The sequence below is a fragment of the Vulpes lagopus genome, chromosome X (genome assembly GCF_018345385.1).
Source record: "Vulpes lagopus strain Blue_001 chromosome X, ASM1834538v1, whole genome shotgun sequence".
Classification (NCBI taxonomy): Eukaryota; Metazoa; Chordata; class Mammalia; order Carnivora; family Canidae; genus Vulpes; species Vulpes lagopus.
The window spans coordinates 20,145,132-20,172,718 of NC_054848.1; the positions used below are offsets into that span (position 1 = coordinate 20,145,132).

The window sequence follows — 27,587 nt, forward strand, 5'->3', positions numbered from 1 at the left end:
ATTTTCTCTTTTGGCTAAGAGTAAGCATTTTCCCCAGCTATTCACTTTAAAATCATCTCAATACGGCAAAGCTGTATAGGCGGATACCACTGCATCCTAGAAATGTAACTTGGAATATTTTCTAGAATTATCAATTTTCTCAAAATACACTGGAATAAAAACGTGGATAAAACATTTACATCTTTTTTTCAGATTTCATATGCATCATTTTAAAAAGAAATTAAAATGTATTTTATATCACACTATAAAACTCTATTTATAGATAATCCTTATCCTATTTCCTCTTCTAAAATGTGTATTATTTTCTATCTCCTAACACAAAATATCTACTGCCAAATTATTTTTTTAGTAGTATATTCCCTTTTCTATTATTAAATACACAGGGGAAGCATACCCATGGTATCTAATAAAGATAAGTGAGTCATTTCTGATTTTTATATTTTATTTAATTTTCCCCAAAAGCCAAAGACCAGAGTTTATTTTTTTAAGATTTTATTTATTTATTCATGAAACAGAGAGAGAGAGAGAGAGAGAGGCAGGCAGAGAAAGAAGCAGGCTCCATGCAGGGAGCCCGATGTGGGACTCGATCCCGGGACTCCAGGATCATGCCCTGAGCCGAAGGCAGGCACCAAACCACTGAGCCACCCAGGGATCCCCAAACACCAGAGTTTAACACACACACACACACACACACACACACACACACACCCCAATCAATATTTAGAGAAGAAATAACATGTTCTTTTATTATATGCCTCTCCTTATAAATATGGTACTATTTTACCTATAATTTATATTGCATTACTATAAATTAAGAATAATGATTTATTGTCTTGTTTGTAACTTATTATATTACAGCTACATAACTTTAATCTTGACTCATTCTATTTCATACAATGCATTCTATAATGTATTTCTCAGCGGTTTTTATAAGGTTTCCTGAAATACATTAACATATTTGAATTGGAAAGACTTTTTCTCCAGGTTTTTTAGCAGATTTGACAGCGAGGACTACCTTTGCCAATTAGGTTAGGTGGTATATTCTGCAGAGTTAGTAAGCAAAAATGGCAGCCCTAAGATTTCATTTTTTTTAAAGTTTTAAGAAAATGATAAAACCATTTTATCAAAAATTATTGGATTGACAAAGGTATAATGAAATTACCAATATTTTTATTTCCCCAACCCTTTCTAAGTATTTCTGCTTAAGCAATTTGCTTTCAAGTGAAAGAGTAAGGATTACAATTAGGAATCATTTGGTAAGCCTTGGTGAAGCCTTTTTGTTATACCTCCCAGAAAGAAAGCAAGCAAATGATTCTAACAGCTTGGAAACAAATCTTCTTGCAGGTCAAGTCATTTCTAAACTATTACTTGCATCAAATTGGAAAAGAGGACCTTAATAAACTGCCACTTGATAGACCATTAAAATTATTTTGTTGACAACAATAAATTATTTTTGTGATACATGGCAAATAACTCAAGAGTTCAAAGACTGAGTGGCTTATAACTATAAGAAACTTCTATTTCACTATAACAAACTTCCATTTCCATCTAAATATTTTTTTGTGTAAACAAAATATTTGGCGCTTATATCTATAATAAGGAAAAATAGGAATAAAATCTATATTAAACCCTGTCTCATTCTAGCAATAATATATTCATCCACAAATCATAAAATCCCATTCATCACATTTAAATGTTAGAGAATACTAAAAAAGGAAAAATCCCAAAGGAAAAAAATTTCAGGAGAATCCAGAGGATAAAAGCAGCTTATCTATAGAGGAGCAAGGATAAAAAAATACAATGGATGTCTCCACAGAAACAATGTGAGAAAGAAGAGAATGGAGGGAAATAGTGTTGAGAGGAAAAAAACCCCTACCAACCTAGATTACTGTACCCTGTAAATTATCCTTCAAAAAGGAAGAATAAAGACCTCAACCAACAAACAAAAAATGAGAGAATTTCTTTCCAGTAGATGTGCCTTGCAAGAAATATTTTTAAATTTTCTTCTTTAAAAAAAAGGTTTTTTTAGGGAGAAGGAAAATGATGGGTCAGAAATTCAAATCTATATAAAGAAAGGAGAAGCATTCAAGAATGAGTAAGATAAGAAAAAACATTTTATTTCTCTTATTCTTAATTCATCTAACAGATGAACAGTTTGTTCAAAATAGTAACAGCAACAATATATTCAATTATGAATGAATGACCACAATGATACAAGGGGTAGGAGGGAGGAATAAGAAATATTTTGTTTTTAAGGGATCCCTGGGTGGCGCAGCGGTTTGGCGCCTGCCTTTGGCCCAGGGCGCGATCCTGGAGACCCGGGATCGAATCCCACATCGGGCTCCCGGTGCATGGAGCCTGCTTCTTCCTCCGCCTGTGTCTCTGCCTCTCTCTCTCTCTCTCTCTGTGACTATCATAAATAAATAAAAATTAAAAAAAAAAGAAATATTTTGTTTTTATAAGATACTTGCAGTACTAGTATAGTGTTGTTTGAAAGTGGACTTGGATTAGTTTAGAATGTATATTATGAACTCTTAGGCAACCACTAAAAAAGTGAAAAAAAAAGTATATATGCTAAGAAAGGGAGGGGGGAATGGAATCATATAAAATGCTAAATTAAAACCACAAAAGGTAAAAAAAAGTGTGAAAGATATGAGTAGGCACAAAACACAAAGGCAACAGAAAAAAAATGGTATATATTAAACCAACTATATCAATAATCACTTGGAACACATATGGTCTAGATTTAATCAATTATATGACAGAGATTGTGGATCAAAAAACAAGACCCAACTGTATGCTGTCTACAAAAAACCCACTTTAAATATGTAAACATATATACATTAAAAGGGATTTAGAACGGAAGCAGGTACATTAATTTCAGAGAGAGTAGACTCTAGAACAAGGAAAGTTATCAAGAATAGAGGGGCATTACATAATTATAAAAGGGTCAATACTCCACGAAGACATAGCAATCCTTGATGTATGTATATGTGCCTAAAAACGGAGAATCAAAATATACGATGCAAAAACTGACCGAACTGCAAGAGAAATAGATAAATCCAGTATAAGAATTGGAAGCTTTAACACCTAGCAGACAAAAAATGAACAAGGACATAGATGAACTCAACAGCACCATCAGTCAGCTGGATATAATTGACATCTACTGACTAGTTTATCCAACCACAGCAGAACACACAACTTTCTCAAGCTCAGATAAAGCATTCACCAAGACAGACAACATTCTGGGCCATAAAACAGACCATAACACATTTAGAAGAATAGAAATCATACGATGTCTGTTCTCAGACTGCAAGAGAATTAAACTAGGAACCGAAAACAGAAAGATACCTGGAAAATCCCCAAATACTTGGAGATTAAGCAACATACTTCTAAATAACACATCAGTAAAAAAAAAATTTCAACAGAAATATTTAAATATTTTAAAGTAAATTAAAATAAAAATACAGCTTATCAAAATGTCTGAAATGCAGGGAAAACAGCTTAATGGGAGATTTGTAGCATTAAATGCATATATTGGAAAAATAAAAGAAAATCTAAAAAGTCTAAATATCTCAAGTCAATAATCTAAGCTTCCACCTTAGAAAACTAGAAAAAGAAGAGCAAATTAAACCCAGAGTCAGCAGAAGAAATAATAAAAATCAGAAGAGAGGGGATCCCTAGGTGGCTCGGCGGTTTGGTGCCTGCCTTCAGTCCGGGGTGTGATCCTGGGGTCCCAGGATCGGGTCCCAGGATCGGGTCCCACGTCGGGCTCCCTGCATGGAGCCTGCTTCTCCCTCTGCCTGTGTCTCTGCCTCTCTCTCAGTCTGTGTCTCTCATGAATAAATAAATAAAATATTTAAAAAATCAGAAGAGAAACTAATGAAATTGAAAATAAGAATCCAATAGAGAAAAAAAAAATCAATGAACCCAAAAGCTGATTCTTTAAAAAGATCAATAAAATTTATAAGCCTCTAGTTAAGCTAAGAAAAAAAAAGAGAAAATATGCAAATTATTAATATAGGACATTTAAGAGGGGACATTATTGTGATCTCAGGGACATAAAAAGGATAATAAGGAACATTATGAGCAACTCCATAATTTGGTAACTTACACAAAATGGACCAATTCCATGAAAGACACAAGCTGTCAAAACTTACACTAGAAAACATAGACAATCTGAATAGGCCTATGTCTACTAAAGAAATTGAATCAATATCTAATAGCCTTCTATTAAAAGAGAAAACATCAGGCCCAGATGAGTTCACTGGTGAATTCTACCAAACATTTAAGGAAGAAACTATACCAATTCTCTACAATCTCTTCCGGAAGACAGAAGCAGAAGGAATACCTCCTAATTCATTCTATGAGGCCAGCATTACCTTAATACCAAAATAAAAAAAAAGACATTGTAAGAAAAAAACTCAGACCAAGTTCTCTCATGAACATGGATGCAAAACTCTTCAATAAAATATTCATACATCAAACTTATCAATGTATAAAAAGAATTATATACCATGACCAAGTGGGATTTATCTCAGGTATGCAAGGCTGGTTCAACATTTGAAAATCAATTAATGTAATCCATCACATCAACAAGGTAAAGAGGAAAATCACAAGATCTCATCAATAGATGCAGAAAAGGCATTTGATAAAATCCAATACTCCTTCATGATAAATACTCTCAGAAAATGGAATAGAGAGGAACTTAGTCAACTTGATAAACACTATCTACAAAAACCCCTACAGCTACCATCACACTGGAGAGAAAGTTGAAGTTTTCCCACTAAGATCAGGAACAAGACAACAATATCCCCTCTTGCCACTGCTTTTCAACATTATACTGGAAATCCTAGCTAGTGCAATAAGCCAAGAAAAGGAAATAAAAAGTATACAAACTGATAAGGAAGAAATACAACTGTTTTTGTTCACAGATGACATGACCACCTATGTAGAAAATTTGGAAGAATTTACCAAAAAAAAATCCCCTAGAACTAATAATCAACTATAGCAAGGTTGCAGGATATACAAGTTTGTTACATAAAAGTCAATCACCTTCCTACATACTAGCAATGAACAAGTGAGTTTTGAAATTAAAAATGTGTTACTGTTTATGCTAGCACTTCCCCTTCCCAAAATGAAATACTTAGGCATAAATCTAACAAAATATGTACAAGACCTATATGAAGAAAACTACAAAACTCTGATGAAAGATATCGAAGAACATAATAAATGGAGAAATATTCTATGCTTATGAACAGGAAAGCTCAGTATTGTCAAGATGTCAATGCATCTATAGATTCAATGCAATTCCAATAAAAACATCAGCAACTTATTTTGTGGCTATTGATAAACTGATGCTCAAGTTTATATGGAGAGGCAAAAGACTCAGAACAGCCAAATTAATATTGGAGAAGTTGACAAACTTGAAGACTCACACTACCCAACTTCAGTACTTACTATAAAGCTAAAGTAATCAAGAAGGTATAGAACTGGTAAAAGAATGGACAAACAGATCAATGGAACAGAAAAGAGAGTCTGGAAATAGACTCACACAAATATAGTCAACTGATCTCTCACAAAGGAGCACAGACAAGACAATATAGCAAAAACAGTCTATTCAACAAATGATGTTTAAAAAAAACCTGGACATCCACATGCAGAAAAAATATTTACTCTAGACACAAATCTTATACTCTTCACAAAAATTAACTCAAAATGGACCATAGGTTTAAATGTAAAACACAGAAGTATAAAACTCCTAGGAGAAAACCTAGATGACCTTGGGTAGGTAGGCAGTGATTTTTAGATACAACACACAGACCATCAAAGACACAATCGATAAACTGTACTGAGTTAAAATTAATAACTGTGGCTCTGTGAAAGGCAATGTCAAGGAAATGAGAAGACAAACCATTGGCTGGGCAAAAATACTTGAAAAAGATAGAAGAGATAAAGGGCTGTTATGAGAACATCCGAACTATACAAGGAACACTTAAAGCCCAACAATAAGAAAATGAACAAACAGATTTAAAAAATGACAAAAGATCTGAACACATACCTCACCAAAGATGATACAGAGATGGCAAGTAAGCATATGAAAAAATGTTCAACAGCTTATGTCACCAGAGAATTGCAAAATAAGAGAACAATGAAATACCACTGTATACCTATTACAAAAGCCAAAATGCAAAATACTGACAGCACCAAATGCCAGTGAGGATATGGAACATCAGGAACTCTCATGCTCGTCAGGCTCCCTGCATGGAGCCTGGTTCTCCTTCTGCCTGTGTCTCTCCTTTTCTCTCACCCTGTGTCTCTCATGAATAAATAAATTAATTAAATTTTTAAAAAAGGAATTCTCATGCACGGCTACAGGAAATGCAAGGTGGTACAGCCACTTGTGGAACAGTTTGGCAGTTTCATACAAAACATACTCTTTATAAATATTTTATTTATTTATTTATGTATTTGGTAGTTTTGTACAAAACATACTCTTTTTATAAAGATTTTATTTTTATTTATTTATTTATTTATTTATTTGAGAGAGAGAGAGAGAGAGCAAGCGCATACACATGCAAGTGGAAGGGAAAGGTAGACAGCCTCAAGCAAACTCTGCGCTGATCACGGAGCCCAACTCGGGGCTCAATCTCACCACCCTGAGATCATGACCTGAGGCAAAACCAAGAGTCGGACGCTTAACTGACTGAGCCACCCAGAAGCCTCAGAACTTAACATACTCTTAACATACAATCCAGCAATCATGCTCCTTAGTTGGTCCCAAAGGAGTTGAAAAACCTATGTCCACATAAAAATTTGCACATGGATGTTTATAGCAACTTTATTCATAATTGCCAAATCTTGGGAGCACCCAGGTGTCCTTCAGTAAGAAATGGATGAACCGTGGTCCATCCAGTCTGATATACCAAGACTACAAAGTGAACTAGCAAGCCATGAAAAGTATGGAGGAGCCTTGAATAAGTATTACTAAGCGAAAAAGCCAATCTGAAAAAGGTACGCACGTACTATAAAATTTCCATTAAATGGAGCATTCTGTAAAAAAAACTATAGAGATGGTAAAGAAGCTAAGTGGTTGCCATGGGCTGGAGGAGAGGTGGATGAATAGGCAGAGTGCAGAGAATTTTTAAGGCAGTAAAATTAATTTTGTACAATATTACAATAGTGGACACATGGCATTATACATTTGCCAAAACCCACACACAGAATGTGCAACAGTGAGAGCAAAGTCTAGCATAAAGTATGGACTCCTGGGTGGTGATGACGTGTCAGTGCAGGCTCATGGACTGTAACCAATGTATCACTCTGGTGGGGGATGTTGATGATGAGGGGGGCTGTGTATGTTTGGGTGTATGGGAATTCTCTGCATTTTTTCCTCAGTTCTGCTGTGAACATAAAACTTCCCTTAAAAAGTATACTGAATTTTTAAAATGTCAATATTTATAATATTAAAGAAAGTACATCTTTTACAGAATACAAAATTTGAGGTGTCAACCTAAAAAATTGAAAAAAGGTATATACAGTTATTTCGAAATTCTTTTTAGGGATTGTGGGGATCAAAGTTTGAAAACTCTTAATCTAAAACAATGGTTTTTGACAGGGGCCTCATTATCCCCTAGGAAGCATTTCTGGAAATTTGTGGGGCATCTTTAGTTGTCACACTGAGTGGAAGCAGCTACTAGCACTTAGTGGGAAGGGTGCCAATGATGCTAAACATCTTTCAAGGTACGGGGGCAGCTTCATTGGAGATTTTTTTGCCACAATATGCAGGATTTTTGCCATAGCACACCTGCACAATTGTTTTAAATCATTTTAGTCTAATTCTTTTTTTTTAAATTTTTTTATTTATTTATGATAGTCAAAGAGAGAGAGAGAGAGGCAGAGACACAGGCAGAGGGAGAAGCAGGCTCCATGCACCGGGAGCCCGATGTGGGACTCGATCCCGGGTCTCCAGGATCACACCCTGAGCCAAAGGCAGGCACCAAACCGCTGCGCCACCCAGGGATCCCCTAAATCATTTTAGTCTAGAACCTAACTTTGTTTTACATCTAATCACATAGTATTTCTGGAATAGCTGTGAGACGCTGGATTTTAGAGGAAGGTAACTACTACATACCTCGAAGGAAGACTGTACTTTCTCTTGTCTGCAATTTTATCAAAACACATTTGCCACAGCAATGCCACTCATGGTCACTGAGCTCCAATGCCATGCCCCCGGTACCACCTTTAATGTAATCACTCAGAGCCATGGCGAGTGTTCCTAAGTGTGACCCACATCAAACCACCTCCAAACTTGGGTCACCAAAACACTGCAGCGGTCTCCCCAGGGCCTCAGCAGCTCAGTCCACACTCCAGGTGGTAGTGCTCCTTTCAGAAATGGTTTTCCACTCAAGATAAAAAGAAATGGACAACAGTTGGGTTTTCTGCCTGCCTTGGGTTCCGTCTGCGTGATGTGTCCAGTAATCATTGCCTTTTATCATCTCTTTCTTCTGGAAAGAACTCCATTCAATTAACCATGCAGTCACCATCCTCAGTAAAATCTGTAGAAAGGTGCCTCTCAATTATCCAAAAAGTAGTCTTAAACTCACAGAACATAACAAAATATTGTAAAAATTGAGACATGGTCTCTTACCAGCAGCTTTTTCCTCACAGTAAAGGTTTAAGGGTTGACAGTGCCTAGTTCACCTAATGGCACAAAAACTGATCACGACGAAGGGCTACGGTGCTTCCAGAAGCTACAGAGGCCAGATACAGGTCTCCCTACACAGGTACTATCTACCTACATTGAAATCCGTAGACCTTCCGGAGGATGAAAATTTCTGTCTGCATCTAACCACCCTTCCTCCACAAGCGTATGAAGTAAGCCATTTCCTTCACCGTGAACCAAAATTACCCAGGGATATAAATCTCCCTTTCTTTAACACACACTCGTAAGCCCCATTAATTAGGGTCATTGTGAGCCACTACTTTAGGTTAGCGCAGCAACAGCCTAAGTGCCGTGGGCCACACAGAGGGAATAGACAATGACCTCGTTTGCCCTTAATCATCCTTAAGCTCCTCAGCTCTCTAGGACTTGAAATCAAAATAATATCGTTTTTCTCCTAACCCTCCAGAAAATTTTAGAAACACAAATGTGATCATGCCTCAATCACAAGAAGAAAGGCATTAACGGAAAACATGAAGCCGTTGCCCTTGGTGGCATTACTGGCCCGTCTCTCTCTGGGAATCGGTGCGTATAATCCCATGACGGAATCCCCTATGGCTTTTTGGATGTCACATTCCATTCCAGGCGGCAACAGGTGAGCAGTGGGAGTAACAACCCTGTGAGATTTTAATAATGGGACTCTGAGAGGGGTCCTTTCCAGAAAGCGCATCATCCGGGAATTTTCTAGACAAAGAGAAAATGCAGTTCTTACCTCCAACCAACAAGTAGCTGTTGGGAAACAGTGTTTTTGCTTGCATGAGTGCCCTTGCGTGACCGGAATGGAAGAGGTCAAATATTCCATCCGCGTACACTCTGACGGGCCTGTCAACTGTGGAAGAAACAGAGTGGCATCAGCGGGACTGCGGAGGAAGGAAGCCCAGTGACCTGGTCGCTCCGTCCTCGGTGGCAGGAAGCTGCCCTGGGTCAAACACCATGGCTATGTGCCAGCGGTCTCTCACGCGTGCGCGAAATTACTTTTACAAGGAGGTTCTTCTGACGAAGCCAGAGTAGAAACAGAGAATTAAGACCCCCCCCCCCCCCGCCCCAGAACGCACATTTCAAGGCAGCAGCAGAGACAAACGCGCGGCGCCACGGAGCTCGCCTCACCCAGCGCCGCGCCTCAGGGGCCTGGGCCGGCAGAGCCGCAGGGTTGGCACGGTCGGCCCGGGAGCCTCGGGCCGGGAGAGAGCGAAGAGCCGGATGGAAAGGCAAAGGGCCGCATTCCTGACTGGGCAGGCCGCTCCCCAGGGCGCCTGCTCTCCTCCCGACGCCAGGGCACAGCGGCGCCTGGAATCCGCTTTGGTCCTATTTACACCCCAGAAACCGGCAAATGCTACAGGCCTGGGCTTCTTTCCCTCAGGAGGGCCAGCTGTCGAACCAGCACCACCGCAGAGGTCACGCCCTGGCCTCTGTGGCACCATTAAAGATGGGGGGGGGCACGTGCCCCAAAGACAGAAGAGTCGGGTGCAAAGTTACATGTCGGGGTGGTCCTCAGTGTTGCAGGCCTGCGGCCAACTCTATAATCCTTCTGGGAGAAAGGTCGAGAGAGGAGGCCTGTGACGTTCTCACAGGGCCATCTGGTGCTCTGGGAAGTGCCATCCCATGACAAGAGGGATACACTCACCATGGCCCCCTGGGAGCCAGAGGGGCTGGCTCATTCATTCTCTCATTCATTCATGAGAGACACACAGAGAGAGAGGCAGAGACACAGGCAGAGGGAGAAGCAGGCTTCCTGCAAGAAACCCGATGTGGGACTCGATCCCGGGACTCTAGGATCACACCCTGAGCCAAAGGCAGACACTCAACCGCTGAGCCACCCAGGCATCCCTAGGCGCCAACTCTGACACCATTTCTGGACTATCAATGAAGGAACTAGCAAACTGAAAGCTAAATATGGAAACTGAGCATATATACATTTATCTCCACTTCCTCCCAAATACCAGGAGAATTACAGATAAAGAATTAAAAAGGTATGATCCCCCTCTCCCCCCCAAATAAAAATAAATTAAAAAGTATAATCCCCCAAGAGCAGAGGAAACAAGAAAGGCAAGGACAGCGAATGAGAGATGTCCACAACATTTCGGAAAGTTGATTTTTGGGACTCTTGGGTGGCTCAGTGGTTGAGAATCTGTCTTCAGCTTAGGGTGTGATCCCAGGGTCCGGGATCGAGTCCCACATTGGGCTCCCTGCAGGGAGCCTACTTCTCCCTCTGCCTATGTCTCTGCCTCTCTTCTGTGTCTCTCATGAATAAATAAATAACATTTTTTTAAAAAGGAAGCTGGGACGCCTGGGTAGCTCAGTGGTTGAGCATCTGCCTTTGGCTCAGGTCATGATCCCGGGATCTGGGATCCCACATCGGGCTCCTTGTGGGGAGCCTGCTTCTCTCTCTACCTATGTCTCTGCCTCTCTCTGTGTGTCTCTCTCATGAATAAATAATTTTTTTTTTTTTTAAAAAAAAGAGAAAGTTGATTGTCAAATGCTGACTGTCTAGAGGAAGCAAGGTCTGGGGTTAGGACAGGTAGGGAAAAGGATTGTTGAGTTGTTGAGGTTTTGTTTTTTTTTTTTATAAGTGCAAGAGTCTTACTGACTTTTTCCAGTATATGCATGTATTATAATGGTATTATAAATATAAATTTAAAAAAGAAATCAGTGCAAACTTCTGGCGAATGATTTTTAAGATGGATTTAAAATTGTGATTATTTCTTGATGTAGTACAACCTAATTTGGAATATAAATTAAAAGAAATGTTACATTAATAGATTCAGATGGTACAATGTTTCTAATAAATTAAATTTCTCTAATAAAAAAAACTCGGGAGACTTTATGTCAGATAGGGAATTGCAATTATTCCCAATTATACACCATTTTGAACAAACAGAATTGCCTTCACAGGATTATACTGGATTCTAAATAAGGCATGGTAAATAGAAAATGCTTTGAAATAACAAACTGTCTAATGAGGGATCCTTGGTTTCAATGCTCTTATTCAATTTGAATTCAATTGAGGAAAATTTGTTTTAAGATATAAATCCCAGGGGAAAGCAGATGGCAGTTTTGCAAAAACTTTTTGTTATTGATTCAGAGGTGATCAAGATAAATGAATTCAGGAAGCAGGGAGGAAAGAAAAGTAAAGAAAGATGACATAATTACTGAGAAAAAGACCATTTAGTAAATCTTTGAAGAGTATTTGTGGAGTTGATTTTGCAATAAGCTCACTTTTTAAAACTGTAGTGTGTCAGCAACTTCTAGACTGGGAAACTGTGCAGGACCCAAAAAAAAAAAAACAACCCCACCAAAAACCAATCTCTTCCACAAATGAGTACTTCAAGAAAAAAAAAGACAAAGAAAAATGGAAGTAGGCCTGCAGATTAGAGATTTAAAAGACTTATCAACATATTGAAAGTAGAGACATTATTTGGATTTAAGTTTAAACTCTCAGTAAATGAAGACATAAGACAATTGGAAATTGGAACACTGAATATTTGGTGATATTAAAGAATTACTGTTAATTTTTAGGTAAAATAATGGTATAATGGTTATGTTTTTAAAAACTGGTTTTTGGGGACACCTGGGTGGTTAGTGCTTGAGCATCTGCCTTCGGCTCAGGTCGTGATCCTGGGGTCCTGGGATGGAGTCCTGCATCAGGCTCCCCATGGGGAGCCTGCTTCTCCTTCTGCTTAGGTCTCTGCCTCTGTCTCTCATGAATAAATAAAAATTTAAAAATCCTAAAATAAATAAATAAAAACTAGTTTTTAAGGGTAGCTCAGTTGGTTAAGCATCTGCCTTAGGCTCAGGTCATGATCTCAGGGTCCTGAGATTGGGCTCCCTGCCCAGTGGGGGGCCTGCTTCTCCCTTTCCCTCTGCCCCTCCCCCTTGCTTGTATGCACACATGCAGTCTCTCTCTTGCAAATAAATAAAGTCTTTTTTAATAAACTAGGTTTTTTTTTTTTCAGGACACCTGGGTGGCTCAGCAGTTAAGTGCCTGCCTTTGGTCTGGGGTGTGATCCCATGATCAAGACCCATATCAGGCTCCCTGCATGGAGCCTACTTCTCTCTCTGCTTGTGTCTCTGCCTGTGTGTGCATGTTTCTTTCATGAATAAATAAAATCTTAAAAAAAAACCAAACTAGTTTTTTAAGACATTTATATAGAAACGTTTCTGGATGCAATGATAGGAAGCCCAGGACTTTCTTTTTTAATATTTTATTTATTTATTCATGAGAGATACAGAGAGAGGCAGAGAGGAGAAGCAGACTCCCTGCAGGGAGCCCAATGCAAGACTCGATCCCAGGACCCCAGGATCATGACCTGAGCCAAAGACAGATGTTCAACCACTGAGCCACCCAGGAGCCCCAGACTTTGTTTCAAATAAGTAAAGAAGGGAAAGTGGATGGGGGCATGCATGGGGTGAGACCAGCATGGGTTGGTGGGTGGTAGGTATAGATGACACACACATGAAGGTTCTACTTTTATGTATGTTTGAAATTCTCTACAATAAACTGGTTTCAAGAGTGTGGCTTTTTTTTAAGCTTGTATGTTTATTTGACTTAATCTTTTGTTTCAGATTTTTCTAGATGTCCTTTTAGGCATTTGGGCATTCTCCAGAGCATCTATGCTGGGAACCACTGGCCTGTGCAGCTGCGGAGGGGAGGGGGGTTGGCAATGATCCCAAGTGGGAGCCCAGCTCTTCCATGGCCGTGTGGGAGAAAACCTTACGGTGGCTTCCAGGGGTCCCTGCCACCTGCTGTTCATACCTTTGTGTCATCTCCGCCCTTTGAAATATGAGCGGGACCTGTGACTTATTTCTAACCAGTTGAATATGGCAAAGATGATGGATGGCATTCCCATGATTATGGTACACTATCTAAGATTCCATACTGCTAGCAGACTCACTCTTTCTCTCTTGGTGGCTTTGAAGAAGCAAGCTATCATGTTGTCAGAGGACCACATGGCCAGGAATGGCAGGTGACTCCTAGGGGCTGAGGGTGGCATCTGACTCACAACCAGCAAAAAGCTAGATCTTTGGTCTTATGGTTCCAAGGAAACAACCAGAGTGAGCTTGGAAACGGATCTATCACCATCAAGCTTCCAGATGAGAAAATGATCCCTGGGTGACACCTTAAATGCAACCTTGTGGGAGCCTGAGCAGAGGACTCAGCTAAACCAGGCTCCTGGCCCACAGAAATTATGACATAATTAATCTGCATTGTTTTAAGCCACTAATTCCACTGCAGTATGTTATGCAGCCTAGAAAATGAATACAATAGCATTATAAATTTTCTGCCCACAGACTCAAATTTTTAGAAGTATTTCAAATAAATTCTTGTTTATCCTGAATGGAAGAGTAAGGTTTATCAGATAAATGTTATATTCTGGTAAAATGCCTATCTGTATAGCACATGTTGATTGCCATGTTACAAATAATTTCAATATAATTAATTACACATAACATCAAAATGATGCTGAATATTTGCTTAAGAATCATGGATACAAATAATGATTGTGGTATAGTACTGCGGGAAAATTGGATTATTTAACTTCCTGGATCTTACACTCCAAATTTTTGTAAGTTATTCAGCTCTTACAAACAAATGAAACGGTGAGGGGGCTATGCTTGCCTCACATCTCACACCATATATGAAAACTAACTCAAAATGGATCATAGATCTAAATGTATGAACTAAAGCTGTGAAACTCCTGCAAGAAAACGGGACTTAGTGACTGTCTCTTCTGACTGTCTCATCTTAGTGACTGTGGGTTTGGCAAAAATTTTGTCAATAGGGGGCACTCCGGTGGCTCAGTCTGTTAAATGTCTGACTTCGGCTCAGGTCATGATCTCAGGGTCCTGGGATCCAGCCCCGAGCTGGGCTCCCTGCTGGCCTCCCTGCGCAGTGAGGAGTCTGCTTCTCCCTCTCCCTCTGCCCCTCCCGTCCACTCATGCTCTCTTTCTGTCAAATAAATAAGTAAAATCTATTTTAAAAATTTCTTGAATAGGGGCAGCCCTGGTGCCTCAGTGGTTTAGCACTGCCTTCAGCCCAGGGCCCTGATCCTGGAGACCCGGGATTGGGTCCCGCGTCGGGCTCCCTGCGTGGAGCCTGCTTCTCCCTCTGCCTGTGTCTCTGCCTCTCCCTCTCTGTGTGTGTGTCTCACATGAATAAATAAATAAAATCTTAAAAAAAAATTCTTGAATAGGGCAGCCCAGGTAGCTCAGCGGTTTAGCGCTGCCTCAGCCCAGGGCATGATCCTGGGGTTCCAGGATCGAGTCCCACGTCAGGCTCCCTGCATGGAGCCTGCTTCTCCCTCTGCCTGTGTCTCTGCCTCTGTGTGTGTGTGTGTGTGTCTCTCTCTCATGAATGAATAAAATCTTTTTTAAAAACCTGTTGGTAAATTGAACACCAATAAAAAATAAATTTATTAAAAAAAATCTCTTGAATAGGACCCAAAAGGACAAATAAAGCCAATAAATAAATAAATAAATAAATAGGACCTTACTTCAAATTCATGTCTTCAAAAGACGTTTTTACAAAAACACAAAGGCAAGTCAGACAGGGAGAAAAATATTTGCAAAATATATATCTGATATAAGCCTTGTATCTAGAATACAAAAGAACTGTCAAAACTCAATAATAAGAAATACCTCGTTTTAAAAAGGGCAAGAAAATTGAACAGATACTTCACTAAAGAAAATAAATATATGGATGGCAAATAAGCTCATGAAAAGATCTTTAATATTATTAGTTATCAGGGAAATGCAAATTCAAGCTAGAATGATAGACTACTTCATACCCCTAGAACGGCTAAGAATTTAAAAATATATTGACCATAGCAATTATCGGTGTGGGTACAGAGCAACCGGAACTCTCAAACAATGCCAGTAGGAATGTAAAATGATACAATCACTCTGGAGAGCAGTTTGGCAGTCAGTTAAAAAGTTAAACATATACCTGCCACATGGCCAGACAGGAGGTAATCACCAACTGCATTACACCCAAACTCAACGTTTTTGTGGGCTGTGTTCTGGCGTTTCTTGGTATTCCTTCAGACTCAGGCAACCACCAAAGGATTATTCTTTTTTTTTATAAATATTTTACTTATTTATTTGAGAGACAAAGATAGAACACGAGTGGAGGGGAGGGGCAGAGGGAGAAGCAGACTCCGCACTGAGCAGGGAACCCGATGTGGGCCTACATCCCAGGCCCCCAGGATCATGACCTGAGCTGAAGGCAGACACTTCACCGACTCAGCCACTCAGGTGCCCCTATTCATTTTTGATTATGGCTATTACCCTACATTTAAACAGTGCTTAAAAAGTCTATATGGTTTACAAAGCACGTATCTTTCACTTAACCTTTGCATCAGCTCTGTAATGTATGCAGGAGAATGGACTTAGTATCCTTATTTCATAGAGGGGCAATGGAAGCTCAGCCTGGTTAAGCGGCTTACCCAATATCATGCAACCCAACTACGATGAAATTTGAGTACAAACCAAACATCACTGCCCTTTCTTTTAACTCATGGTGCCTTCTAGAAACCTACATTTCAATATAAGTTCTTTTAAAAAAGAGATTAGTACTAAACACCCACTGCTTATGATAACTAGTATTGTTTTGTGCACAACTGATCTGCAAAAAGGGTGACATAAAAATTAACCTTTAAAGATCTAATACATACTTTATAGCTTTATATAAACTTTATAATTTCCTTCTACTTATAGCCAACATTTACTGATAGTGGTTGATGTTAGTTTTTTAAATACATTAAATTTAAATTTTAAAGAAGTATTTTTAGGGGTGCCCGTGCAGCATAGCTGGTTAAGTGTCTGACTCGCAGTTTCAGCTCAGGTTGTGATCTAAGGGTCGAAAGATCGAGTCCCACTTCAGGCTCCGCACTCAGTACCAAGTCTGCCTCAGATTCTCACTCCCTCTCCCTCTGCCCCTCTCACTTGTGCTTGCTCACACTCATGTGCACACTCTCTCTATCTCTCTCAAATAACTCTTCTTTAAAAAGGGTATATTTAGGGATCCCTGGGTGGTGCAGGGGTTTAGCGCCTGCCTTTGGCCCAGGCCGCGATCCTGGAGACCCGGGATCAAATCCCACGTCAGGCTCCCGGTGCATGGAGCCTGCTTTTCCCTCTGCCTATGTCTCTGCCTCTCTCTCCTCTCTCTCTCTGTGTGACTATCGTAAATTAAAAAAAAAAAAGGTATATTTAAAGAAAAGTATAGTACAGGTGCACACAAATAAGGCAAAATTCATTGAGGTAGCTCTTGAAAAATGAATTTGGCAAACTCTACGCACCATGGAAATGAAACAATACAAATCTCCCTTTGAGAAAGAAAATAGGCAATTAGAACTGAATTAGCTTTTAAGAAAAAAGGCAGCTGTAATAAAAAGGAACCTACGAAATAACCACTTGGACTTTTCTTTTATCTGAAGACAGAGGAGTGATTCTCAGTCCCCAGATATATATGAAACCTTGCATGGTCATAGTTCCACAGCTGGACTAGTTGAGCTATGATCAAAGTTGACAATTCCAATTGCTCTACTGTGTTCTTTTCTCTTGTGGCTCACAGAGAACGTCCAGGAGCTAAGAGCAATGAGCAGAGTTTATCATCCTAAATTCTTTTAGAATTTATATGCCAGCCCCTGTTTGGGCAGACCTACAATTGCAAAACATACTGTAGACAATTGTACTAAGTCATAGAATAGGGCCAGTGAAAGGAGATAGACTTCAGTTATAAGTATAAACATGAAGTACATTATAAACCCCAAAATTATGTCTGTTTTGTCTCTTTGATGGAACACTCAAGACAGCACCACAAAAAGGTAATTGCTTAGTAGTCTTGAAAATTACCAAACGCTCCAAAAAAGCAATGATTTTTTTTTGTTTTCTACTAACAGCACAATGTTCCAACAATTATATTTGGATAATCTCCCTGTCATTCTCTCCGACCATTACCAACGGTTACTCTTCATCAGTGGTTCTGGCGGTGAGGTCCTAAGACAGGCAGCATCAGCAGGGAACTTGTTAGAGATGCACATTCTCCAGCCCACCCCAGACCTACTCCATCAGACACTTTGTGGGTGAAGTCTGCTTTAACAATGCAGAGGATTCTACGTCGCTCAGAGGACCACTACTCTAATAAAACAATGATTATCAGAGTGTGGTCTAAAACTATCATGTGCCGGGTGCCTGGGTGGCTTGGTCAGTTAAGCATCTGCCATCGGCTCCGGTCATGATCTCGGGGTCCTGGGATGGAGTCCCACATCAGGCTCCCTGTTCAGAGAGAGTCTGCATCTCCCTCTTCCTCTGCCCCTCCCCCCTGCTCATGCGCGCTCTCTCTCTCTCTCAAATAACAAATAAATAAAATTTTTAAATGAAACTATCATGTGCCTTCTAGGTAATCAAAGAACATCTTGCCATATTTTAATATGGATGCTAGACATTCTAAATGAAGGAATTTCTTTTTTTTTAATTTTTTAAAGATTTTATTCATTTATTCGAGAGAGAGAGCACAAGCCAGGGGAAGTGGAAGTAGAGAGAGAGGCAGACTCCTCGCTGAGCAGGGAGCCCAACGCAAGGCTCAATCTTAGGACCCCAAGATCATGACATGAGCTGAAGGCAGACGCTTAACCAACTGAGCCACCCGGGCACCCCAATAAAGGAATTTCTAACAAAAATGTGTCCCTCCTGCCTCTGCCAGCCAGGTGTCCCTCAACATCACAAATTCTCTTGCATAATTTCCCAGGGTCATCACATGAGATAACAGGAGACTTTCTCTTCTAGTATGAAAAGCTCACCTTTGTTCCATCGCACTCCTCCTGTGGTGACCCATGTTCCACAGAGCCCACGACATAGCTATTTCAAAATGCACCACCATCTCATTCTAATTTGGTTCTCAGGGTTTAAACCGCTTGGTGGTTAGACAATGTACAGGTGCCCAATCTCACCCAATCAGCTTGATGCTAGCTCAGAGCATCACACCCAACCCTCCGATTTTATTTCCAGAGGGCAAGCTCCTCCTCTTGTCCCAAACTTCCATTCATTCACTCAGTCATTCTCTCAGTCAATCACAAAATATTTACTGAGCACACAGTATTTGACCAGAATGCTGCTAGGTGCTGGTGAAACCACAGTGAGCAAGACGGACCACCCTATTGCTATAGAAGGTCACAGCCACTGTGTGTGTCTTGTTCATACCCCTTCCACCCTCCAGTTCAAAGCCTGTTTTCACTGAGCTCCATGGTCAGCTGTGGCCTGGGCTGCACAGGGCAGCCTTTTGTATGGGTGAACATAGCAGAGATTTGAGGTAAAAAGGGCTTGGCGAATCCTAGCTCTACCCAGTCAGCTAGGACATCTGACAAACTACTTTTCCGTTCTCCAAGTCCTCAAGGAAGGACACAGTATTACCCATCTGACAGCTTTTACTGTCAAATGCAAAGACCAAATGAGATGGAGTACAGCATGCAGCACCTAGCAGATGCAGAGTACGTTCTACTTCCATTTCCCTAGAAAGGTAGGGTCATCTTCTTTGGTGGCCTGAAGCTCAATCTTTAACTTTAAATTAGTTCTTTCATAACTACCTGGACTTCCATTGCAGCTTTTGGATTTATTGCTTGGGTCAGTAGAGAACAGTGTATGGTCTATAGACCACCAAGTTCACAATCAACTGGCTATTAGTTATAAAATACAAATGTCTGGGCCCCATCTCAGATTCAGGGGTAGGAGAGAGCAGGAAATCTGTTGCTTCTTTAAAAGATTATTATTTATTTGAGAGAGAGAGAGCACAAGCAGGGGGGTAAAGGAAAGAGGGAGAAGGAGGCTCCCTCCTGAGCAGAGAGCCCAATGTGGGGCTCGATCCCAGCACCCTGAGTCCACAACCTGAGCTGAAGGCAGATGCTAAACTGACTGAGCCACCCGGGTGCCTCAGGAAACCTGCTTCTTTAATAAGCTTACCAGGTGATTCGTTGCACACTTAAGTCTAGGAACAACTGGTTTAGCTGCTCAGAGCTGCCTCCCCAAGCCTCTTCTTGCCTTTGCCTGCTCTCCCCTCCTCACCTTATTCTCTTGAAGCGTATATAGTAAAAAAGGCTTCAAAAGGAAGCAGAGTGTCATGGTTGAAGGATCAAGCTTGAACACAAACAGGTTTGATGTCAAATCCCAGCTTGACCACCCACCAGTGGCCTCAAGTGGATCCCCTTGTAGCAGCAGCACCTGGGAACTCATCTAGAGAGGCAGATGACTAGGCCCCACCCCATGTGGACTGAACCAAAAACTCAAGGGTGAGGCCCAACCATCTAGTTTAATGAGCCCTCCAAGTGATTCTGATAACCTCCAGCGTGAGGATCACTGGCAGCTGCTCACTCAATAACCTTGGGAGATTTGTGGCTTCTCTAAAGCCTTCATTCTCTCATCTGGGAAATACTCTTAAGTACTAACCACAGACAGTTGTAGAGTGAAGTAACAGGATCCATCTAAAGAACTTAGTAGGGATGCCTGGGTGGCTCAGTCGGCTAAGCATCTGCCTTTGGCTCAGGTCGTGACTCAGGATCCTAGGATGGAGCCCCGCATTGGGCTCCCTGCTCAGTGAGGAGTCTGCTTTTCCTTCTGGGCTCTCCCTCTCTGTCTTTCAAATAAATAAATAAAATCTTTAAAAAAAATAAATAACTTAGCAATTGTAGGCACTTAATACCCATTATTACTAAGCAAACTGTCCTTTGTCCCACAGATTCTCTTAGGCCTGGGACGTTTGCTTTTTGCCATGGTGAGTGGAAACCGAGCTATCTTCAATGTCTTCAATGTCTCAAAGCTGAGCTGCTCAACTAATCTTAGTTTGCACTCCAGCCGAAACACCAGGAGTGCCACTCATGCACTCCCACGTGGCTAGCTCTGTGCCTTCACTTCTGTCCCACTAGCCTGGAATACCCCCCTGTTTGCTGCCCACCTTGTCCAAATCTTACTTCTCCCCAGACCACCAATTCAGGTCAGCTACATAGTCTTGCCTGACTGTTCCAGGACAAGTGAATCTGCCCTCCTTCAAACTTTCACTTATCTGTGTGGCAAGGTTGAACCCTTAAGCACACACATGCATATTATTTGGGGGTTTTATTTCACACCAAGTTGTCTCTTTAATTATAGGTGTTACCTTGGAGACATTGCAGGCTCAGTTCTAGACCACTACGAATGAGCAAATACCACAATAAAGCGAGTCAAGTAAATTTTTTGGTCTCCCAGGGCATATAAAACTTATGTTTAGGGGCACATGACTGGCTCAATTAGTAGAGCACTCAACTCTTGATCTCAGGGGTTTAAAGTTCAAGCCCCAGGTTGGAGGTAGAGATTACTTCTTTTAAAAAGTTATGTTTACACTATACTGTAGTCTATTAAGCATGCAATGGCATATCTTGAAAAAAAGCAATGTATTTGCCTTAAAATAACACTTTATAGTAAAAAAGGCTGTCATCTGACCTTCCAGTGAATCATAATCACTGATCACAGGTCACCATAACAAAGAGAACAATGAAAAAGTTTGAACTATTGCAAGAATGACCAGAATGTGACAGAGAAGCAAAATAAGCAAATACTGTTGGGAAAATAGTGCCCATTTACTTGTCCAACACAGAGTTACCACAAACCTTCAATTTGTAAAAAATGCAGCATCTGCAAAGCACACTCAAGCGAAGCGCAATGAAACGAGGTATGCCTGAACTCTCCGGATGGTTTCTCAATCTCTTCCATATCCGTCTCTGGTATAAAGGAGTTAATGAATCAACACACTCCCAGCGCAGAGCCCAGGCTCTTTAAGGCACACCGGGAGAAACAGCATAAAAACAGTCTTTTAAAAATGGCAATAACTGTAATAGCTTAGGTTTGGATAAGCCTTCACAGTTTAAACAGGGCTCTGGTGTTTTTAACCAAATCTTGTCACCCCCAAAACCTTGTGAAGCAGGCAGGTGTCAGTGTCCCTGCTTGCTCAAGAGGAAACAGATTGAGATCGTTCTCATGACTTGCACAAAGCTGCAGAATGATGGCAGAGCTGCGGCTCCGATCCCTGTTCTTTCACTTGCTTAGTTTGGTTGGTCGAGCTTATCAGGGCAGGGGTTTATCCCTCTTGCACTGTGCTATAAATCTCTCAATTCAACTCTCCGATCAAAAGCAAGGCCCGCTGAAGTAATGATGGGCCTCTCTGCTATTTTAAATGTCAGGACAGAGCCCATTCGGGGAACAAGAAGTACAGCCTCACCTGGTGTTCCTAAGCGGGCCTGAGCAATGGTCAGTTTCTCGTGGGGTGCTTGGCACTGGCAGCTGGTTTCATCTGCAAATGGGGCAGGTGCAGTCAGGGTCTAGAAGGGAAAAAGAGAAAGGGAATATAGTCTGACAAACTTTCCTTTGGCACTAACTTCCCCTGAAGCCTTATTTCTATGGCCACACAGGTACGATCAAGAAGCAGAATATATCCACTGCATCTTCCAGAGAAATATTATGCTGTTAGAAATAAAAACAGGGACATGGTTACCGAAACATTTTTTTTTTTTTGACTGATGCTCAGAAACGATGAGAGTGCCTCACTGTCTCCTATATGCCAGGTACCAGAGGAGGTACTCTGGACAGGTTAGCTCTTCTCGGCCCCACCACAGCCTCTGATGGCTTAAATTCTTCTATCCTCCCGTAACACAGGAGGACACCCTCCCTATTTCACAGAAAAGGCAACTGAGGCCCAGCAGGATGACAAAATATGCCAAGTCATGCCCTTGGAGAGTCCCAGTGCTCGGCTTTGAACGTTTCACAACCACCCAGGGCCGACTGCAAAGATTTACACTTACCCACAGCCCGGGGTACTCGGCCGGAAGAAATGCCATACTCAGAAGTGTGGCAGACATCGCCTGTATTTCACACACACACCCCGGCCTGGCCAATCGCAAACTCTGACGTCACTTCAGTGCAAGGCCGAAGCCGTCCTCCGTGCCCCTGGGAAGGCCAAGCACACGGCAGTTCTGGCTCTGGCGGGCTGCAGCCAACTGCTCCTGCGGTAGCTCCGAGCCACCGACGGCTGGAGGCCCCGCCCCAGGCAGCCGGGAGAGGGATGTAGTCACTTGGAAGCCTGCCCGGGAAGTGGCTCCGCATCTTTAAGTCAGCCTCTTAAAATGAAAACCTCACTCTCTCCAGAGGAAGACAAAGGGAGCCGTGTTTTTGTAAACAGGGCCAATGCAATCCGGGGTCATCCGTGTGCCGTCTCTGGGCTCTGGTGTTATCCTGGTCGGCGCTCTATCGTCTTGGCTATTTTTTTTTAATTTATTTATTCATGAGAGACAGAGAGAGAGAAAGAGAGGCAGAAACAGGCCCCATGCAGGGAGCCTGACACGGGACTCGATCCCAGGACTCCAAGATCAGGCCCTGGGCCGAAGGCAGACACAAGACCGCTGAGCCACCCAGGGATCCCCTTGTCTTGGCTATTTTTTTTGTTAAAGATTTATTTATTTATGATAGAGAGAGAGAGAGGCAGAGACCCAGGCAGAGGGAGAAGCAGGCCCCACGCAGGGAGCCCAACGCAGGACTCAATCCCTGGACTCCAGGATCACACCCTGGGCCAAAGGCAGGCGCCAAACCGCTGAGCCACCCAGGGATCCCCTGGTCTTGGCTATTTTTAAAGCTGAAGGCGACCAGTCAACCGTCCGCGGTACTCATACTGGTGCATGGGTTGTTTCTCAGAGACAGACACAAAGTTCCTTAGCTTAAGAAGACGACTGAAGAATGATCCACACGTTTGAACAGGGGCTGTGACCCACTTCTGCCACTCGTTTATTCACTCGCTCGGGCATCAGTTACTCATTCACTCATTCAAATGTACGTCAGGCACGATCTGAGTGAGACCCGGAGGTTGAAGTAGGGGGAAGACCAGTTCCAGTCCTGGAAGAGCCTGGTTCTCCTCTGCACTGCCAAGCAGCAGTCCTTGCCCTGCCCCCACCCCTCTCCCCATTGTAGCACCTTCCGCCCTGGAAGCTGGAGTCCTGCCCCAGGCTTGTTTGGAGACCTTCCAGTTGCCTGAGACGTTCTTAACCCCCACCTTCCCGTTCAGGGCTCTGAAAGTAAACCAAGACTGGGGATGCGGGTTCAGGACACTTGGGTCCATTGTTGGTTCTTTTTCAGTCCAGTAAGGTGACCTCGTGGGCCATCGTGGGCCAGAGCAGCATCTGTAATGTAGCAAAGGGATGCAGTGACAGTAACAGTGAGGCTCGGTAGTCACAAACTGCAGCTCACATCCCTTTGCCAGTACTTACAGGCTGTGTATTCTAATTTGGCTCTTTTGACTGAAAAGAACCAAGACTCATTCAAAACAGCTCAAGAGGTAAAGGATTAATTTATAGTTCAACAATCATAGAAATCGTGTGTGGGGGTGGGGGAGATAGAAAAGGTACAGCACTTGGCTCCAGACTGCTCTGCACCCACCTGTTTGCTCTCTGCACCTGATGCTTCCTGTCCCACTCCCCTTTACCCTATATCTGTCCACTACAGTAAAGTCTCTGCTTACCTCTACTCCCCTGTAACCAGCAGCTCACCTATGACAATTGGCTTCCCTTCCCAACACTCAATACTCATCAACTTCTGATTGAGTCTTTCAGCCCCAGCTCCAACCAACTTACTACTTCTCTCCATGTTTCCCCATTCAAATTCCTAAGGGAGAATCAGACTGATTGAGCTCATCTTCTCAAAGCAGGCCACAACCAGAATGGGCTGCCATTGAATCAGACACCCACTTGGGGCCCACAGGCTGTGGCTGGTAAAAGGACAAGGAATGGAGAGGGAGGCCACGGGTGGCCTGTCTATGCCCCTTTAGCAGGTGCTATCTGCAGGACAAGAAATGTATTTGACTTTGTCTAATTTTAAAAGGACATTCCATGGGGTGCCTAGCTCTTGATTTCAGCTCAGGTCATGATCTCATCATCATGGTTCATGGGATCGAGCCCCATGCCAGGTTCCCTGCTCAGTGGGGAGTCTGCTTGAAGATTCTCTCCCTTTGCACCTCCCCCAACTCACACTCATGGGGGCCCAAGGGCACATGCTCTAAAATAAATAGATCTTTTTTAAAAATAAGGGACATTTGGGTAGCTTAATCTGTTGAGCTTCTGACTCTTAATTTCAGCTCAGGTCATGTTCTCAGCGTAGTGAGATTGAACCCTACATTGGGCTCCCCACTCAGAGGGGAGTCTGCTTAAGATTCTCTCACTCTTTCCCTGCCGCCTCCTCCCTCCCCCCAAAATAAATAAATCTAAATAAATAGATAGGTGGATGGATGGATGTTCCTTAGATGAAGTTCAGTTTCATCTGTAAAATGGGTACCTATCATGCAGGGTTGCTGTGAAACAACAAAATACTGTATGTAAAGTACCTGGTACTCAATCAATTGTGGCCATTATTACTATTAGTATGTATTATTATATATAATACTATATAATAGACAATGTAGTTCCCCCTAAAAACAAAGCAAATTGACTTGTGAATGAACTTTTAGGATACAACCTAAATAGGTAAATGGATTGGCAAATGGGGTTAGATTTTATGATTCATTAACCTTTAATATACACGGACAGTGAATCTTTTTTTTTTTTTGACAGACCTTTTATGTGCCAGTTGCAAAGTTTATTAAAAAAATAAGGTGTTGTCATTTTCCAAGAAAGGTGTGTTCTAGAGAGTGTGAAGCCTGGTAATTAAAGCAGAGACAGAAAAAGTTGTAAAACAATGATAGTTACTCAAAAGTAAAGAAAAAGGTTTATATGCACTCTGTATATTTTTCTGAATTATCGTAGCCTAGAAGTAGGAAAAAGAAAGAAGCAAAGAGAAGGAAGGCAAACAGAGTTCATAAATGAGCTTGCATGTGCATATGTGCACACATGTATACATGTGTGCTTGGGAACATGTGATCATATTTAACAGCAGTTGACACGAAGAAGGGGTATTCCTCGGTATGTACAAGGCACTATGCTTGGAATGAGGAGAATCCAGATATTAATGAGCCACAGCCTTGAACATTGCCAAAACATTGCCTTCCAAAATGAGGCAGATTACCCCCTCAGTTTAGAGGCAAGCTCTATATTCAGGAAGACCTTGGTTAAGGCCCACTACCAACAACCAGCCCTGTGGCTTCAACCAATATTTTCTCAAACACCCCAGAATTCCTTCTCTGAACCAGAACAAATCATTTGATTTACACGAAATCTTAAGCTACTCAGGTTCTGTCCCCGCCACCTACAAGGGGCAAACCAACTGCAGGAAAATGGGAGTAAGATAACCAGAAGCTCCAGAGAGAGGCAGGGGGCTGGTCCAACCTGGACTCTGAGCTATAGATATAGAGATAGATCTATAGAAACATATACACAGGGACACCTGGGTGGCTCAGCGGTTTAGCATCTGCCTTCAGCCCAGGGCGTTATCCTGGAGACCTGGGATCGAGTCCCGTGTCAGGCTCCCTGCATGAAGCCTGCTTCTCCCTCTGCCTGTGTCTCTGCCTCTCTCTCTCTCTCTCTCTCTCTCTCTCTCTCTGTCTCTCATGAATAAATAAATAAAATCTTAAAAAAACACACAGAGATACATAGAAAGATATATCTCTAGGTATCTCTACCTAGCTATCTATGTATATCTATACATATAAATATAGGTCTATAGATATATATATACATATCAGCTTGTAGAGGCCCCACACCCCCATCTCTTCCTTACCATTTGCCAGACCTGGGATGGTTCCAGGGATCCTCTGGGTCTAGGCCCTAAATAACACATAAAACTGATGCTCAATAATGTAACATAATTAAATCTTTGAGGGCCTATGCAGTACCATATAGCCATCTACACCCTAAGCACTTTATTAGCTCATTTATTTTTACAGCTCTGAGATCTATCTCCAATGAACTATACAGAATCTATCTTCAACAGAGACACCAAATGGCAGCAGGAAGTAACAGCAGCGTTACATCCCTCAGACTCAGTTACCTTTCTGGTTCCCTTTGAACTGAGGAAACTCAAAGTATTCTTAGACAATTAGGATAGAGGGGCCTTGAAAAGGAGACATGGACTTCCTGGTAATTAGAGAAGGAGGGGCACCTGGGTGGCTCAGTAGGTTAAGTGTCTGCCTTTGGCTCAGGTCATGATCCTGGGGTCCTGGGATTGAGCCCTGCATTGAGCTCCCTGCTCTGTGGGGAACCTGTTTCTCCCTCTCGTGATCCCTGGGCTTGCGCACTCACGCTCTCTCTCTCTCTCTCTCCTTCTCTGTCAAATAAAAAAATTTTTTTAAGAAAAAAGAGGGATGCCTGGGTGGCTCAAAGCATCTGCCTTTGGCTCAGAGCATGATCCCAGGGTCCTAGGATCGAGTCCTGCATCAAGATCCTCACATGGAGCCTGCTTCTCCCTCTGCCTACGTCTCTGCCTCTCTTTCTGTGTCTCTCATGAATAAATAAAATATTTTAAAAAGAAAAGAAAACCAAAGGATGTGACCATATTTTTCACCCAGATTTGGTGTAGTAGGTCAGATGAGTGACATATAGTTAGTTACTGGCAAGCCACAGCTTAGATCCCACACCAGCCGGGTCACATTGTTAAATGTTTACGAACATCTGCTATGTATTTCATATGATGCTAGATGTTTGGAGGGTACATAAGTAGAAGAGAAATAAGGAAAGGAACAGAACTTGTTCTGGGGCAGAAATCCTCAAAGGTGAAGGGTGGCCCTTTTAGAATAGGAGGTATTAGTTTGAAAAGGCATATTCAATTTTCAGGAATTTCATATCCAGAAAAAAAAAAGCCCTACCTTTTTTTAACATACATAGAAATTAAGCTTCTGAACTGGTAGACATTGTAAGAGGATAGACTATGCCCC

The 27,587-nt window shown here is 41.8% G+C and overlaps 1 protein-coding gene across 5 annotated transcripts in view; it reads right to left on the bottom strand.

Annotated features, from left to right (window-relative positions):
• The window catches only part of PCYT1B (phosphate cytidylyltransferase 1B, choline), a 130,179-nt gene that overhangs the window by 53,505 nt on the left and 49,087 nt on the right, over positions 1-27,587 (bottom strand). For 3 of the 5 annotated variants that reach the window (XM_041742272.1, XM_041742268.1, XM_041742267.1), the window contains exons 2-3: positions 21,963-22,062; positions 9,435-9,551 (exon numbers count right to left, since the gene is read on the bottom strand). In XM_041742272.1, coding sequence (XP_041598206.1) covers positions 9,435-9,551; positions 21,963-22,062 — 217 coding nt within the window. Of the gene's footprint in view, positions 1-9,434; positions 9,552-21,962; positions 22,063-22,536; positions 22,745-27,587 lie in introns of those variants that run through there. The other 2 variants (XM_041742269.1, XM_041742271.1) reach the window with 2 other exon arrangements.